Source organism: Oryctolagus cuniculus, chromosome 12, assembly GCF_964237555.1.
Source record: "Oryctolagus cuniculus chromosome 12, mOryCun1.1, whole genome shotgun sequence".
Taxonomy (NCBI): domain Eukaryota; kingdom Metazoa; phylum Chordata; class Mammalia; order Lagomorpha; family Leporidae; genus Oryctolagus; species Oryctolagus cuniculus.
In genome coordinates this window covers 94,743,674-94,757,043 of record NC_091443.1, presented here as the reverse complement: position 1 = coordinate 94,757,043, position 13,370 = coordinate 94,743,674, and the positions used below count along the sequence as shown (strand labels likewise).

The 13,370-nt window shown below is 43.9% G+C and overlaps 2 protein-coding genes and 1 long non-coding RNA gene across 3 annotated transcripts in view; all 3 read left to right on the top strand.

Annotated features, from left to right (window-relative positions):
* LOC138844715 (uncharacterized) overlaps positions 1-13,370 on the top strand; it is a 346,727-nt gene that overhangs the window by 121,400 nt on the left and 211,957 nt on the right. The gene's annotated exons all lie outside the window — the stretch shown is intronic.
* Positions 1-13,370, top strand: part of LOC138844714 (trafficking protein particle complex subunit 9-like) — a 355,107-nt gene that overhangs the window by 141,307 nt on the left and 200,430 nt on the right. The window lies entirely within an intron of this gene.
* Positions 647-12,392, top strand: LOC127486572 (neuroblastoma breakpoint family member 4-like). The gene is made up of 5 exons (XM_070053386.1): positions 647-801; positions 1,560-1,729; positions 1,998-2,237; positions 5,523-5,727; positions 11,520-12,392. The coding sequence occupies exons 1-5, from the start codon at positions 755-757 to the stop codon at positions 11,578-11,580; spliced, it is 723 nt and encodes a 240-aa protein (XP_069909487.1). The 5' UTR covers positions 647-754; the 3' UTR covers positions 11,581-12,392.

The following is a 13,370-nucleotide window of genomic DNA, read 5'->3' as shown; positions in this document are numbered from 1 at the left end:
CTTCCTTCCCAACCCGCAGACAGCCCCTGAAAGCCGCAGCTCCCAGCTGTGGCAAGCAGACAAGTGGTCCCTGGCTTTCGCATCAGCTGGCGGAGCGCCGAGCGCCAGAGCGCTCTGGAACGCTCTGCGTGCCCTGGGTGTTCCGTGTGCCGGGGGGAGGCCTGAGTCGCCGGCCTCGACGCCTCTCCCAGCGACCACAGCATTCTGGGAAGCCCTGGAATAGCCTCTGGGGCCGCAACGACGTGCCCCGCGGGACCTGGCAGGCTGCGTGTCAGGCGGGGCCAAACAGTGTGACCCACACCCCAGAGGCAGGCCTGACCCGGACACCGCAGTGAACATGAATATGCTTCACACCTGTGGGGAGCAACTGGGAGCAACCCGGACTAGACTAAGTTACTGGAATTAAGACTTATTCTATGCATCTGCTCTCCCACAATATGGCGGTGGGTGAGGAGTAAACAGCTTCTACACAGCTTCTACACCGGCCGCAACAGCCATTGGGGGGTGAACCAACGGAAAAGGAAGACCTTTCTCTCTGTCTCTCTCTCTCACTGTCCACTCTGCCTGTCAAAAACAAACAAACAAAAAGACTTACCTTTTTTTGCCTCCCTTGATATTCCTGAATCAGACACTCACTCTCCCAATGCATGTAAATTTACCTGTAGCATTCCAGTCAGACACTGTGTGACACAGTTACTTGTACTGGGATCTTAATGTGCCTTTTACTGTCTGATTTTTATTTGTAGTGTACCAGATGTATGAAGAGAAGGTAGCAGGTTATCTTGGTCCTAACAAACCCAAGTAAGTCTCCAACTTCTGTTACTGCTTACTTTGTTTCAACACTTGGGGAATCTAACTCCAGGGAGAAAACAGCATGTGTTGGGGTGACTCACCATAACCCCTAAGCCCATAGCCGAATGTTTGTAGGAACAAAGTTATTCCTTATCATGTGAGCGACCTGCAAGTTTCCATTGTTTTCCCCACTCTCTCCCTTGGATTAACTACAGGGCAAGCGCAGGTCAACCAGCCTACTCAGGGAGTTTGGTCAGTCCTGGCCACTGCCCTGCCACACTCAAGGCAGGGTGATCCCTTTCTGCCCTCAGCTTGTTGCCCATGTGTATTTTTGCCTTCCACTGATAACACAAAATGAGATGGGACCTGACCTCGTCAGATGGTGGGCAACAGGCTGGGGTGAGAAACCTGGGGTGCTAAAGCACCTCCTCAGCAGGTGCATCTTTGTGACTGAAGCCTGCACACTTCATGCCTTCATTGGTTTCTCACATGACCAGTAGTAGGTTCTGTTTGGCTCATTAGTATCAGTGGAGAGGGTGCCAATGGTGGGTGGCACAGCTTTTTTCCTGAGTAGCTCACTGCCCCTGTCCCTCAGTCTCGGGCTCTGTCTGCACTCCCACTGTGAGGCTTCAGCTTGATCAAGCAGTGAGCCACTGGATGGGCTCCCTTTCCTTTGGTGACAGAACCTTTGCCCTGCTGTTTAAGCCAGGAAGGTCGTGGGAAGATTGCTCCTTTTGTTAATTTCTTATTCCCTTCCGCACCTCCAGGGTCTGTCTGAAGCTGCCCAAACCAGAACAGCCTGAGTTCCTGCTCAGCCCAGTGGCGTGTCCATATCCATCTTTAACCATGCCATCACTTGTGGATTGCACCTGCCGCACTGCTGGCAGTGACTGGGGTCGTGTGCAGGTGCCACACTTCTGCCTGTTTGTTTCTGCTAGTAAGTATTCCCAAGGAAATTTGGCCAAGTTCATAATGATCTCCCTGTGTGAAAACAGGACATGTACCCTACACAGTTCTCCCCTTGCCATTCAGTGTAGTTTTGCACACCGAGCCTAAGGCACATTGTGTTCAGGGAGTTGTACGATAGAGTTAAGGCACCATCATCATTTAGTCTGCAGCCATTGCTTCCTGTTTGTCCAAATTCATGTACACATCACCCAGTATTTACTCTCATGTCTGTACTTAAATCCCTCCTCTCCTTTCAGGTGGCACATTGAAGGCTTGTCCTCAGAAACACTTGAATGGAATACTAGGTTGTCACCTGTCGAAGGTGCCAGTCTCACATGCAGAGTTGTGGGTGAGACTACAGGGATACACCTGTCTTCAAGTCCCAGTGGATCCGCAATTAGCCTCTGGTAGCAATGAGGCCAGGCATAGTGATTCCTCCAGCACCTGCAGCTTTGCAGAAAACATCGATTCAAGAAACCAGTTGTTGCTCCACAAAGGTAAGAAAGAAAAGGGCACAGGAAGCTTCCATTGATACATGGATTTTCACTGTGTATGGGTGAAGGAGACAATTCAGACCCCGTCGTGTTCTCTGAGGGTCAAGTTGAAGTCTGCAGTGCTGTAACATGGTAAAGTGAGCCAATGCCTGATTTTAAGCATCCGCTCTGCCTCCAGGTCATCGGCTTCCCAAATATTTTATGTTGAACTTGGCCAAGTTACTTATCACTGGCATTTATATCTCATCCCCCATTTCAGACTGTGCTATTATTAAGCACCATAATTTCCAGAGTGACTGGCTAAGAATAGCTCAGTATCCTCTTTAGGTGTTTAGTGACTCGTTTAATTTGCATATAGTTGAAGACTAACAAAGTGATCTTGTACTTTTGTTCCATGTGCAAATCAACCATGTTTGTAGTGTAACTTCCCAGGGACTGTCTTTGATAAGACAAGTGACTGACTTACTTTCCCTCCCTCCCTCCCTTCCCTTTTCTATTTATTTTTCCTTTCTCCCTCTGTTGCTCTTTTTTCTCCCTTCTATCTTCCTTCCCTCCCTCCCTTCTTTCCTTTCTCTCTCTCTCTTTCTCTCACTCTCACTCTCTCTCTTTCCTTCTTTCTCTTTCTCCTTTCATTCTTGCTTCCTCAACATTCCCTTCTAAGCCAATTTTCCTCTGTCAGACACTTTCAGCCACAAGGTGAGAGCCATATTCTTGTCAGTGTACATTCTAGGCCCTCATCTTGGTTTCCTGATTAATTCAACTTATTTTCTGGTCCCCTCTCTTTTTTAAATGAACAGGAGCCTTCATACATGAAGTGATCAGGCTCATTTCTGACTCTTCTGGAATTTATCAGCTCCGCTCATCTCCATAGCATGTCCCAGTTTCTTGCCCACAGTGATCCACTTCTGCTCAGATTTCCTTACAACTGAGCCTTGGACCCTCCTGCCCATCCTACCTGGATCCTGTCCATCCTTTTCCCTGCCTCTATGGTTGCCTGTGGCTTATGTCTGCTGCAGCCTACCTTCTAGAAAGGAGGGGACTGGTGTGCTCAGGAGGAGGAATATGTCTCATGTGACAGTGACCACCAGTTGACTCTTTGGGAGAGGGCTCCTGGCCAGTGCTCAGTGAGAGGCAGGCATACATACTCTCTGCCACATGTGCCATGATACCTTGTCCCTCCCAACTCCTCTTTTCTTCCCCTGATCTTTTACTTCTCCTTGGATTCTCACAGTACCAGCACAGCTCACCCAGTGGCTCAGTCACTCTCTTCCTGTTCACACTCAAGGTCACTCTCTTCCTGTTCACATTCAAGGGATAATTGGCTGAGCAATGGTAGGTTCAAGGCAAGACTTTGCAGTCTAGGGTGCTTTGAAAGGGCTTTGCAGATTTTGACACCAACCATACTGTGCTTTCTATCTGGTGCATAGCAGGTTGTGTTACTGACAACATATATTTCTCTCACTCTTCCTAAATCTTTTTTTTTATTTCCAACCTATTGTGAAAGCTGTCAGAATGCAGGAGCCCAAATTTCCAAAACCCCAGTTAAGGTCATTTTTTGATATAGTATGTACACACACACATGACACTGAGAGTGCTTCAGGATGTTCATGGAATGCCATGGGTGTTGTGGCATAGTGGATAACTACCCCTTTGGGCTGTCCATATTCTTTGTCAGTGTACCTAGGTACAAATTTGTCTTCTGTCTCTGATCCAGCTCCTTGCTACTGTGTACCCTGGGAGGCAGCCTGTGATGACTCAGTTAGTTGGGTGCCTGCCCTTGATGTGGGAGGCTGAGATAATGTTCCTGGCTCCTAGGTTTGGCCTAGCCCATTCTCAGCTGTTGCAGATATTTGGGGAGTGAAAAAGTACATGGTTGATTCCTCCCTCTCACTCTGACATTCTGTGTAACTGTCACTCTTGGATTTTCATTGAAATGAAAATAAATGGGGCCAGTCTTGTGGCGTAGTTGTTTAATCCTCCACCTGCAGTGCCAGCATCCCATATGGATGCTGGTTCTAGTCCCATCTGCCCCTTTTCCAATCCAGCTCTCTGCTATGGCTTGGTAAAGCAAGATGGTCCAAGTGCTTGGGCCCCTGCTCCCACATGATAAACTGGGAGCAACCATCTGGCTCCTGGCTTTAGACAGGCAAATCTCCAACCATTGCTGCCATCTGAGGAGTGAACCAATGGAAGGAAGACCTTTCTCTGTCTCTCCCTCTGTCTGTAACTCTCCCTCTCAAATAAAAATAAATAAATAAATACATCTTTTTTAAAAAGAAAAAGAAAATAAATGTTTAAAAAGATGTTCATGGAAAATGGAATTAAACATGAGTTCTGTATGTCACAGAAACTTTTTGAAATCCTTGCATTGTGTGGTCATAATATGCATTTCCATAAACTTTCTAAAGAACACTCCAAAATATATTTGTCCTTGCATGTTCCTGAATTCCATGATATATATCATATTATTTTCAGTAATGTTACATATAATATGCTCATATGAAGTGTATAATGATACATGTTTTTCATCTTCTCCAATTTTCCTTATAATTTTGCTCTTGTGGGTTTTCCTATGACTTTTATATAACTCGATTTTTAGGTGACATCTCCATTCCTAGTAGCACAACCTCTGTCTAGTATGATTAGCCCTTGCTTTTGTCCTATGAATCTGAGAACTATTTGTTTTCATTTGCTCCAATTTTCTTAATTTTTTTTGTCAAATAGCAGTAGGTTTGCCTATTGGCAATCTTATCCTGAAATCATTTCTAAGGCAGGCCAATGATAAGAAAATGCAAAAGCATTTCTATTGGCTTCCCTTGCCCCTTGGACTTTCTTGTCCAAGGTCACTTTGCTTATCCAGTGTCCACCTTGGTGGAAGTGTGTGTCAGAATAAGGTCATATTGGCTGGCGCTGCGGCTCACTAGACTAATCCTCCACCTGCGGCGCCAGCACCCCAGATTTTAGTTCCGGATTGGGCACTGGATTCTGTCCCGTTTGCTCCTCTTCCAGTCCAGCTCTCTGCTGTGGCCCAGGAAGGCAGTGGAGAACAGCCCAAGTGCTTGGGCCCTGCACCCGCTTGGGAGACCAGAAGGAAGCACCTGGCTCCTGGCTTCAGATTGGCACAGTGCACTAGGGGTGAACCAATGGAAGGAAGACCTTTCTTTCTCTCTCTCTCTCTCTCTCTCTCTCTCTCTCTCTCTCTCACTGCCTAACTCTGCCTGTCAAAAAGAAAACAAAAGAATAAGGTCATATAACAGTGGATATTGTTGCCTGTGGTTTCATTTGCAGTGCCTGTTACTGATGGCTATCTTGCGAGCAATCCCAAGCAGGATAATACCACTGAGGGGTCAGCTACCAGCAGCCATGCAAGCCAAGTCAGTGTCCACCCTGTGGGCTCCGATGTCCTAAGAAAAGAGATGATCCAAAGAAAATGCCATTTTAGCAAATGGAGATTATCATACCGTATCCCTGGATTTCGACTTGAGGTGCAGAGGTAATCACAACTGTTATTCTTAGATGCATTTATTCTGTATTGCTCTCTCTATATATGAGTGCTTTACCTCATTTCCCTCCCCCCAATTTTTTCTTTCCCTGATTTGTTCTCTCCATCATCTGCAGTAACTTCTGTCTAGTCTTCCTTCTATTTTCCATTTGTAATGGCAGGGGAATGTGCCCTGGTTCTTGATTTCTTTCAATATAGAGATAGGGAAAGAGTCCAAGATGCAAAGTCGTAGTATTTTATTAGGCCAGTGAGAGAACAAAGGGAGGTGGGAGAAAGCTGCAGAGCTAGATGTCCAGTAGGGGAGTGTAATCATGGGTCTCTAATAGGTACCCTAACTTCAGTTTCATCTGTGTCACTGGTGTGGCCACCAGGACATGGGTGTGGGAGTCACTGGGCTGTGATCTGCCTGGGAAGGGGCTGTGGTAGGAGGGGTCCAGCCATTCCATGCATTTTTTGAGCACTGAAGGCACATGATTGGTAGAGGCCTGGTAAGCATGCAAAATGGGAAGCATCATAAGTGGGGGAGAAGGGAAATTCACCAGCTTCCAGAGCATGCCTGTCCCTGCCTAAATCCTCCTATCATTACACATGAATTGCCAACCAGTCACTGTCATTTGCATCTCCTTGGCTGTACTCCAAGCTCTGCTCTTTCCCCATAGCTGCTGTCCTCATTATCCCACTCACAGACCTAGAGTCAAGTTTGCCTTCAGATCCAGTGTTCAAGGGATTACCATGACCCAGTAGCCACACTTCAGGGACACACTCAAGCTACAATGAGGCAGACTTCATTAGATGGTACAATAAAGAGACATTGGTCAAAAGGTAAACTTAAGGGAGGGTGTTATGGCACATGCAGTCAAGCCACGGCTTGGGATGCCTGCATCCGTATTGGTGTGCTGCCTCAAACCCTGGCTACTGTACTTGCAATCTAGCTTCATAGTAATGGTTCTGGGAAAGACATGGATGATGACCCACATATTTGGGTCCCTGCCCCCTAGTTCTGCACTCCTAACTAGTGAATCAGTATATTTAAGTTCTTTCTCCCTCTGTTTCTATTCTTTCACTCTTTGTCTTTCCTTCTGTCACTTTGTCTTTCAAATAAATAAATGAATGCTTTAAAAAAGACAACCCTCTAATATTCACACAAAATATTATTTTCTAAATTAGACATAAGCACAGGGCTTCAAAAAATGTGTAGAGCAAGACAAGCTTAGACATTCTGACTTCTCCTACTAGTTTTGGGTCTGGTTTGCTGCAGTTTTTCTAGATCCTTGAGATGCATTGATAGCTCATTTGTTTGGTGCCTTTCTAATTTCTTGATGTAGGCACCTATTGCTATAGACTTTCCTCTTAACACTTTTTTGCTGTATCCCATAAGTTTTGATATGTTGTGTTGTTACCTTCATTTGCTTCCAGAAAGTTTTTGATTTCCCTTTTGATTTCTTCTATGACCCACTGTTCATTCAGGAGCATGTTGTTCAGTCTCCATGCATTTGCATATGCTCTAGGAATTCCCGAGTTGCTAATTTCCACCTTCATTCCATTGTGATCTGAGAAGATGCGTTGTATGACTTGGATTCTTTTGAATTTGCTGAGACTTGTTTTATGGCCTCGTATGTGCTCAATCCTAGAGAACGTTCCATGCACTGCTGAGAAGAATGTACATTCTGCAAGTATAGGATTAAAGGTTCTGTAGATATCTGTTAAATCCATTTGGTCTGTAGTGTCGATTCAATCTGCTGTTTCCTTGTTGATTTTTCTGTCTGGTTGATCTGTCCATTACTGAAAGTGGAGTATTTAAGTCCCCCAATTCTATTGTATTGGAGCCTAAGTCTCCCTTTAAGTTCCTTAACATATCTTTTAAATAACCCAGTGCCCTGTAATTAGGTGCATATAAGTTTATAATAGTTACATCTCCCTGTGGAATTGATGCCTTAATCATTATGTAGTGCCCCTCTTTGTCTCTCTTAACAGTTTTTGTGTTACAGTTTATTTTGTCTGATATTAAGATGGCTACACCAGCCCTTTTTTGGTTTCTGTTGGCGTGGAATATCTTTTTCCAACCTTTCACTTTCAGTCTGCATGCACTTTTGTTGGAAAGATGTGTTTCTTGTAAGCAGCAAATAGATGGGTTTTCTTTTTTAATCCATTCAGCCAGTCTGTGTCTTTTAACTGGGGAGTTGAGGCCATTAACGTTCAGTGTGACTATTGATAAGTAGTGACTTTGCCCTGCCATTTTCCCAAAGATATTTCTAATATATACTTTGACTTTCTGTGATCTTTTACTGAGAAATTTTCTTCCTTTACCTTCTTTCGTATTGATGACCGTGTTTCTGTGTTTCTGTGTGTAACACATCTTTAAGCATCTTTTGCAGGGCTGGACAAGTGGTGACACATTCTTTCAATTTCTGTTTGCTGTGAAAGTTCTTTATTTCACCTTCATTCACAAATGAGAGCTTTGCAGGATATAATATCTGGGTTGGCAGATTCTCTCAGTACTTGGGTTTTTAATTTGTTCTATTGAATTCTTCATTTCATTTCAATTTCTCTTCAATCTCTCATTTTCATGTTCTATTAAATTCCTCATTTCATTTTGATTCTTCAAGATTTCATTTTCACAAGAGAAATTTTCTGTCTTGTCCTTCATGGATTTCAGCAGTTCATGCATTTGTTTTAGATTACATCTAAATATTCTTACCATAAATTTTTTGTTCCATTTCTTGCATTTCTTCCATCTCATCATCTTCTTAATCTTGTATTGGAGTGTCATTTTCTTTTGGGAGCATCATGTTTTCTTCCTTTTTCTTGTTTCCTCGATTTTTCCGTTGTTGTTTGGCATTGTGGAAATATGCTTTGGTTTCTTCTTTTTTTTTCACTATGGTGGCTTTTCTTGTTATACTATGACTCTAGATTAAGTGGACTGTCTGTGGTTGGTGTGGCCAGAGAGCTCTGTTCAGTTCTTCAGGGTTAAGGGTGTGCTTAAGGTGACACACCCAGGTTTGGCGTGGTAAATCAATCTCCCTTTCCCCCACATCTTTCTTTGTCTCTCTCTCTCTTTCTCTCTCTCTCTCTTTTTAATGAGAAGGGAAGTAATCAGCTGAACACTTCTCCTCGATGGCGATCAGTGCCTGAGCGCTATCCCCAGTGGATACAATATTCATCTGCTCTGTCCCAAGAACCACACAAAAGATCTGTGCAGTCCTCAGTGTAAGCTTAGAATCCCCTGCAATGTCTCTCACTGGGTAGCCAGGGCCGCCCGAGCTTGTGGCATCTCCCAAGGAGACTACTCACATCTCAGCCAAACCATGAGTTCTCCCACACACCCCACACACCCTCCATTGTGGGTTTTTTTTTTTTTCACAGTCCCGGTTCATAAGTTCCACACATTCACTAGGTCTTAGTCTCTTGTTATTACTCCCCACCAGAGTCAGGTTTTTCCGCTTGGGTGGGCACAGCCCCAAGCTGGTACAACTGTTATGTATGTCCAAAATGGCACCTGCTGTATTGTCTCACTCGCTTTTGTAAGGTGTGTGGAGAGTGAATCGTGTCCATACCATCCCTTTTATTTTTTTCTCTCTTCTAGTTAGGCTTGTGTACTTTCCCCCATGGGGCTACAAGCCTTGTTCCCTCTAGGTTCTTCCTGCTGCTTTTCCACCAGTGTCTCGGGCTACTGTGGTTTTGTCTCACCTCTCTTTCCAGCGCTGGTGCAGAGACAGCAGCTGGGGTCCTGAACCGTGGGATTCCGTGCCCTCCACGGACTCTAATTCCAGAAGACTTTCCTCTACTGTTTTTTCCCTATCTGTTCCCTAAGACTACACTATCTCCACTTTTAATAAACTGTATTTTCCTGGACTTTCAGTGAGCTCCTTCCCTATTCCATCATCTTGGAACTTCCACCAACTTCTATCTTTTTTTATCACTCAATGCCAATTTCAAATATTCAGGTAAAAATCTCGAAAATGAGATATTTGACATTTTGTGATCTGATGGTTGTTTATAGCCCTTGTCTCTATTGTTAAGGAACATTGTTTTTTTTTCTTCTTCTTCTTACTGTTTGTTGAACTCTTACATAGTATAGGATTAATTTTATGAGTATAAAGTAAACTGAAAGTAGATAATTGTAAATCTTGAGAGAGTGAATAAGAGAGGAAGGAGGAGGAAGTATAGGAGTGTGGGCAGGGGGAAGGGTAGGATGGGAAGTCTCACCATGTTCCTAAATCTGTATATATGAAACGTATACACCTTGAATAAATTAAAATAAAAAAGAGAATGAGTTAGTTATTGAACATGAGACCACAAAATAGAGCAGCTCATTGTAGTGAGTTAACTCGGGGAAAACCCATGAAGATCCAAGAAGATAAGCAAGGCCCAGGCCAATCTTTGCTCCAGTGATTCTAATTGAGAACGAGCCTCCTTGCCTTGGGCAAGTAAAGTGAGAAGGAGAGTGACCTCCCTCAGTCTGTCAGAGGGAAGATGAAAAACTTGAAGGCCAGGGGGGATGAAGTTCATGTTTAATAGATGGAAGGAAAGGAAAGGAATGGGATAAAGTAGGTGAGGACTGCTGAGCAGTTCTAAATGACGCTGTGCTTTTAGTAAACTCTGGGTACACTTTGAACTAGCTTGGATGCTTTGACCCAGTACCCTGGATTCTGTCTTCAATGGACAGGGAAAGGCCAACGTTCAATTTCCTGTCCTCTTGGTTAACTCCCTTGGAGTATGATTTTATTCCTTTTTCTCCTGGACAAAAGACTTGCCAGATTTCTCTCTAAGGCCTTATTCCTATGTCTATGTACTCAAGGTGACTCAACAGCCTCTTATGACTATTGAAGCCTCCAGATTGGATTTTCTCCTCTCCATTCTTCAGATTTCTAAAAAAGAGCGGGAGACAAGGATTAAGAACAATTCTTATGTCTTTAGTTACATCTCTTTTGTTAAAGGACAGACTGGCCTTGGATGTTTCTGAGATTACCGTTGGCTCACACATCTACTCTATTCCCATAGTCACCTATTCTTCCCTCTGAAACACAGAATTATAATAGTTGAATTTACTGAAGGAGGTCCCTTCACTTTCAACTGTCTTTCTGAATGTGCATGATTGGTGCTAGGAACATCTATCCTTAAGAGATAGGAAAAGACATTGGCAAGACCATGGAGAAGGATTAGGAGGAAAATGGGTGTTATCACCAGCTTCTAGTTAGAAGAGTGCAGGACTAGGCCAGTGCCGTGGCTCACTTGGCTAATCCTCCACCTGCAGTGCCGGCACCCCTGTTTCTAGTCCTGGTTGGGGCGCCAGATTCTGTCCCAGTTGCTCCTCTTCCAGTCTAGCTATCTGCTGTGGCCCGGGAAGGCAGTGGAGGATGGCCCAAGTGCTTGGGCCCTGCACCCCATGGGAGACCAGGGTGGGCATGGAGGGGGGAGCACCTGGCTCCTAGCTTCGGATCAGTGTAGCGCGCCGGTCATAGCAGCCATTTGGAGAATGAATCAATAGAAGGAAGACCTTTCTCTCTGTCTCTCTCTCTCTCTCTCACTGTCCAATTCTGCCTGTCCATAAAAAAAAAGAAGTGTGCAGGACTCCCATATTCTGCATCACAGGCTGGACTCTAAGTTTAGGGAGGCATTCTACCTTGTAGGTATCATTTTCCCACTTCAGTCAACCTGAAGCTCATCTTCTCCACATGTTTCTCTGTCTCTGGCTTCTGTGACTACTGGGCAGTCCCTCCAGACTCAGCTATCAGCAAGACCTGACCTCTTATTGAATTTCTCTCTCTCTGTCTCCCTCTCAGATATCAGGAACTGCTGGAGCTACAGGGACCTGCACTGGCTACAATGAAAGGGTGCAAGTAAAAGTAGCTTTCCTCATTAATGAGCAACATCTTGATAGAAAATCCAGTCATGTCCTACCCTATCCACTCAAGATTTGTTCTCCATCAGGATGGAAGACATTGTTTCAGTCTCATATTATTGTTACCACCTAAGGACACCTAGGCCTGAGACCTTAACTTGGGCACCTCTCAATTCTCACCACATAAGGAACAAGATCTGGCAACATCCAGGAGTGAGTAACACGCTAAGTCAGACAAGTGTTGCCTCCAGCTAGAAACAGAGTTTTTGCTGTTCAGCCTGAATTGAATGAAGAAGCATTTGTCAGAGAACTACAGAATGCTGAGCATTGACCAACGGATGTGGCTTTGACAGAAATTGTCAATGACAACAAAAAGAAGCAGTATTTTTTGCTTAAGGCTTAAAGAGTACGTTACTGTATTCCTTTAGTCCTGTGGAAACAAGAGCATCTCCTCGCCTTGTTGTCACTGACAATGGTGACATTACCTTGTTTTGGAGGGCATGTCAGTTTCTAGCCTCAAGAATTTGACAATTTCCTCATGATTCACTTGGCCCTAAACATTACTCCCAAACAGTACTCCCTGTTACTTCACATCTGGAGGCAAAGCATGGACAGTTTGTCCATCAACATTACGGTCACACTAGGATTGGATATCAAGTTCTACAGTCATTTTTATATGTATCCAAAAGATACTTTACTCTTATATTATCAAAAACCATAGAGACTGGCAATTGAAGAATGTATAGATACTCTATTCTCTATTGCTCTTTCTGCAGAGATTTTGCCACCAATTACTCATCTCTGCCTGGATTGGTACTTATATTCATTTGTGTACATTGGAAATCTTCTATTTTATTATTTCTATATACTAATATTTATTGAATTTCTGTAGTATAAATGAACATCCCTTCTATTATTCCATACCAATAAATATTTTGTTTTGTTTGCTATCATTGTGGTCCTGGTAATTATTTAAATTAAGTATTACAGTCGCCAGCAGCGTGGCTCACTAGGCTAATACTCCGCCTGCAGCAACAGCACGCCAGGTTCTAGTCCTGGTCAGGGCACTGGATTCTGTCCTGCTTGCTCTTCTTCCAGTCCAAGCTCTCTGCTTTGGCCTGGAAGGGCAGTGGAGGATGGCTCAAGTGCTTGGGCCCTGTACCCACATGGAAGACCAGGAGGAAGCACCTGGCTCCTTGCTTTGGATTGGCGCAGCATGCCAGCCATGGCAGCCATTTGAGGGCTGAACCGATGGAAAGGAAGACCTTTCTCTCTGTCTCTCTCTCTTACTGTCTAACTCTGCCTGTCAAAAAAAATAAAATAAAATAAAATAAAAGTATTACAATCAATCCATTACTAACAAGATTGCTTTTGGTGAATATGGATATATTCTTATTTCACTATTTGTGTGATATTATAAATTCTCCCCAAGAGTGTGCTCTACTTAAAATATTGGGAGTTTGTTATTATCTTATCTTTTTTTAATAGAGAAACACTTTTCCTTTGACATTAGAGTGAGCTAACACATACATGTGAGCTACTGTTTAGATGCCTGTGTCAATCTCTCAGCATATTACAGCTGCTATAACAAAATACCACACTCTACTTAGCTTATGAGATACAGAAACTTACTTCTCGTAGTTCTGCATGCTGGGAGGTCTGTGGTATTTGATGAGGGCTCCTTTCCTGGTATAAATGGTTTCTTCGGTGTATATCCTCACATGATAGCAGGTCAAGGTAGCTCCTGGCAGCCTACATTTTAAGAGAACTAATGATATTCATGAGGGCTCTG

Bases quoted from the DNA above. Each gene is read 5' to 3' on its own strand.
- LOC127486572 (XM_070053386.1), top strand. From the start codon at position 755: ATGTATGAAGAGAAGGTAGCAGGTTATCTTGGTCCTAACAAACCCAA. The intron at 1,730-1,997 runs GTAAGTATTCCC...CTCTCCTTTCAG, and splicing joins CTGCCTGTTTGTTTCTGCTA to GTGGCACATTGAAGGCTTGT. The intron at 2,238-5,522 runs GTAAGAAAGAAA...TTTCATTTGCAG, and splicing joins CCAGTTGTTGCTCCACAAAG to TGCCTGTTACTGATGGCTAT.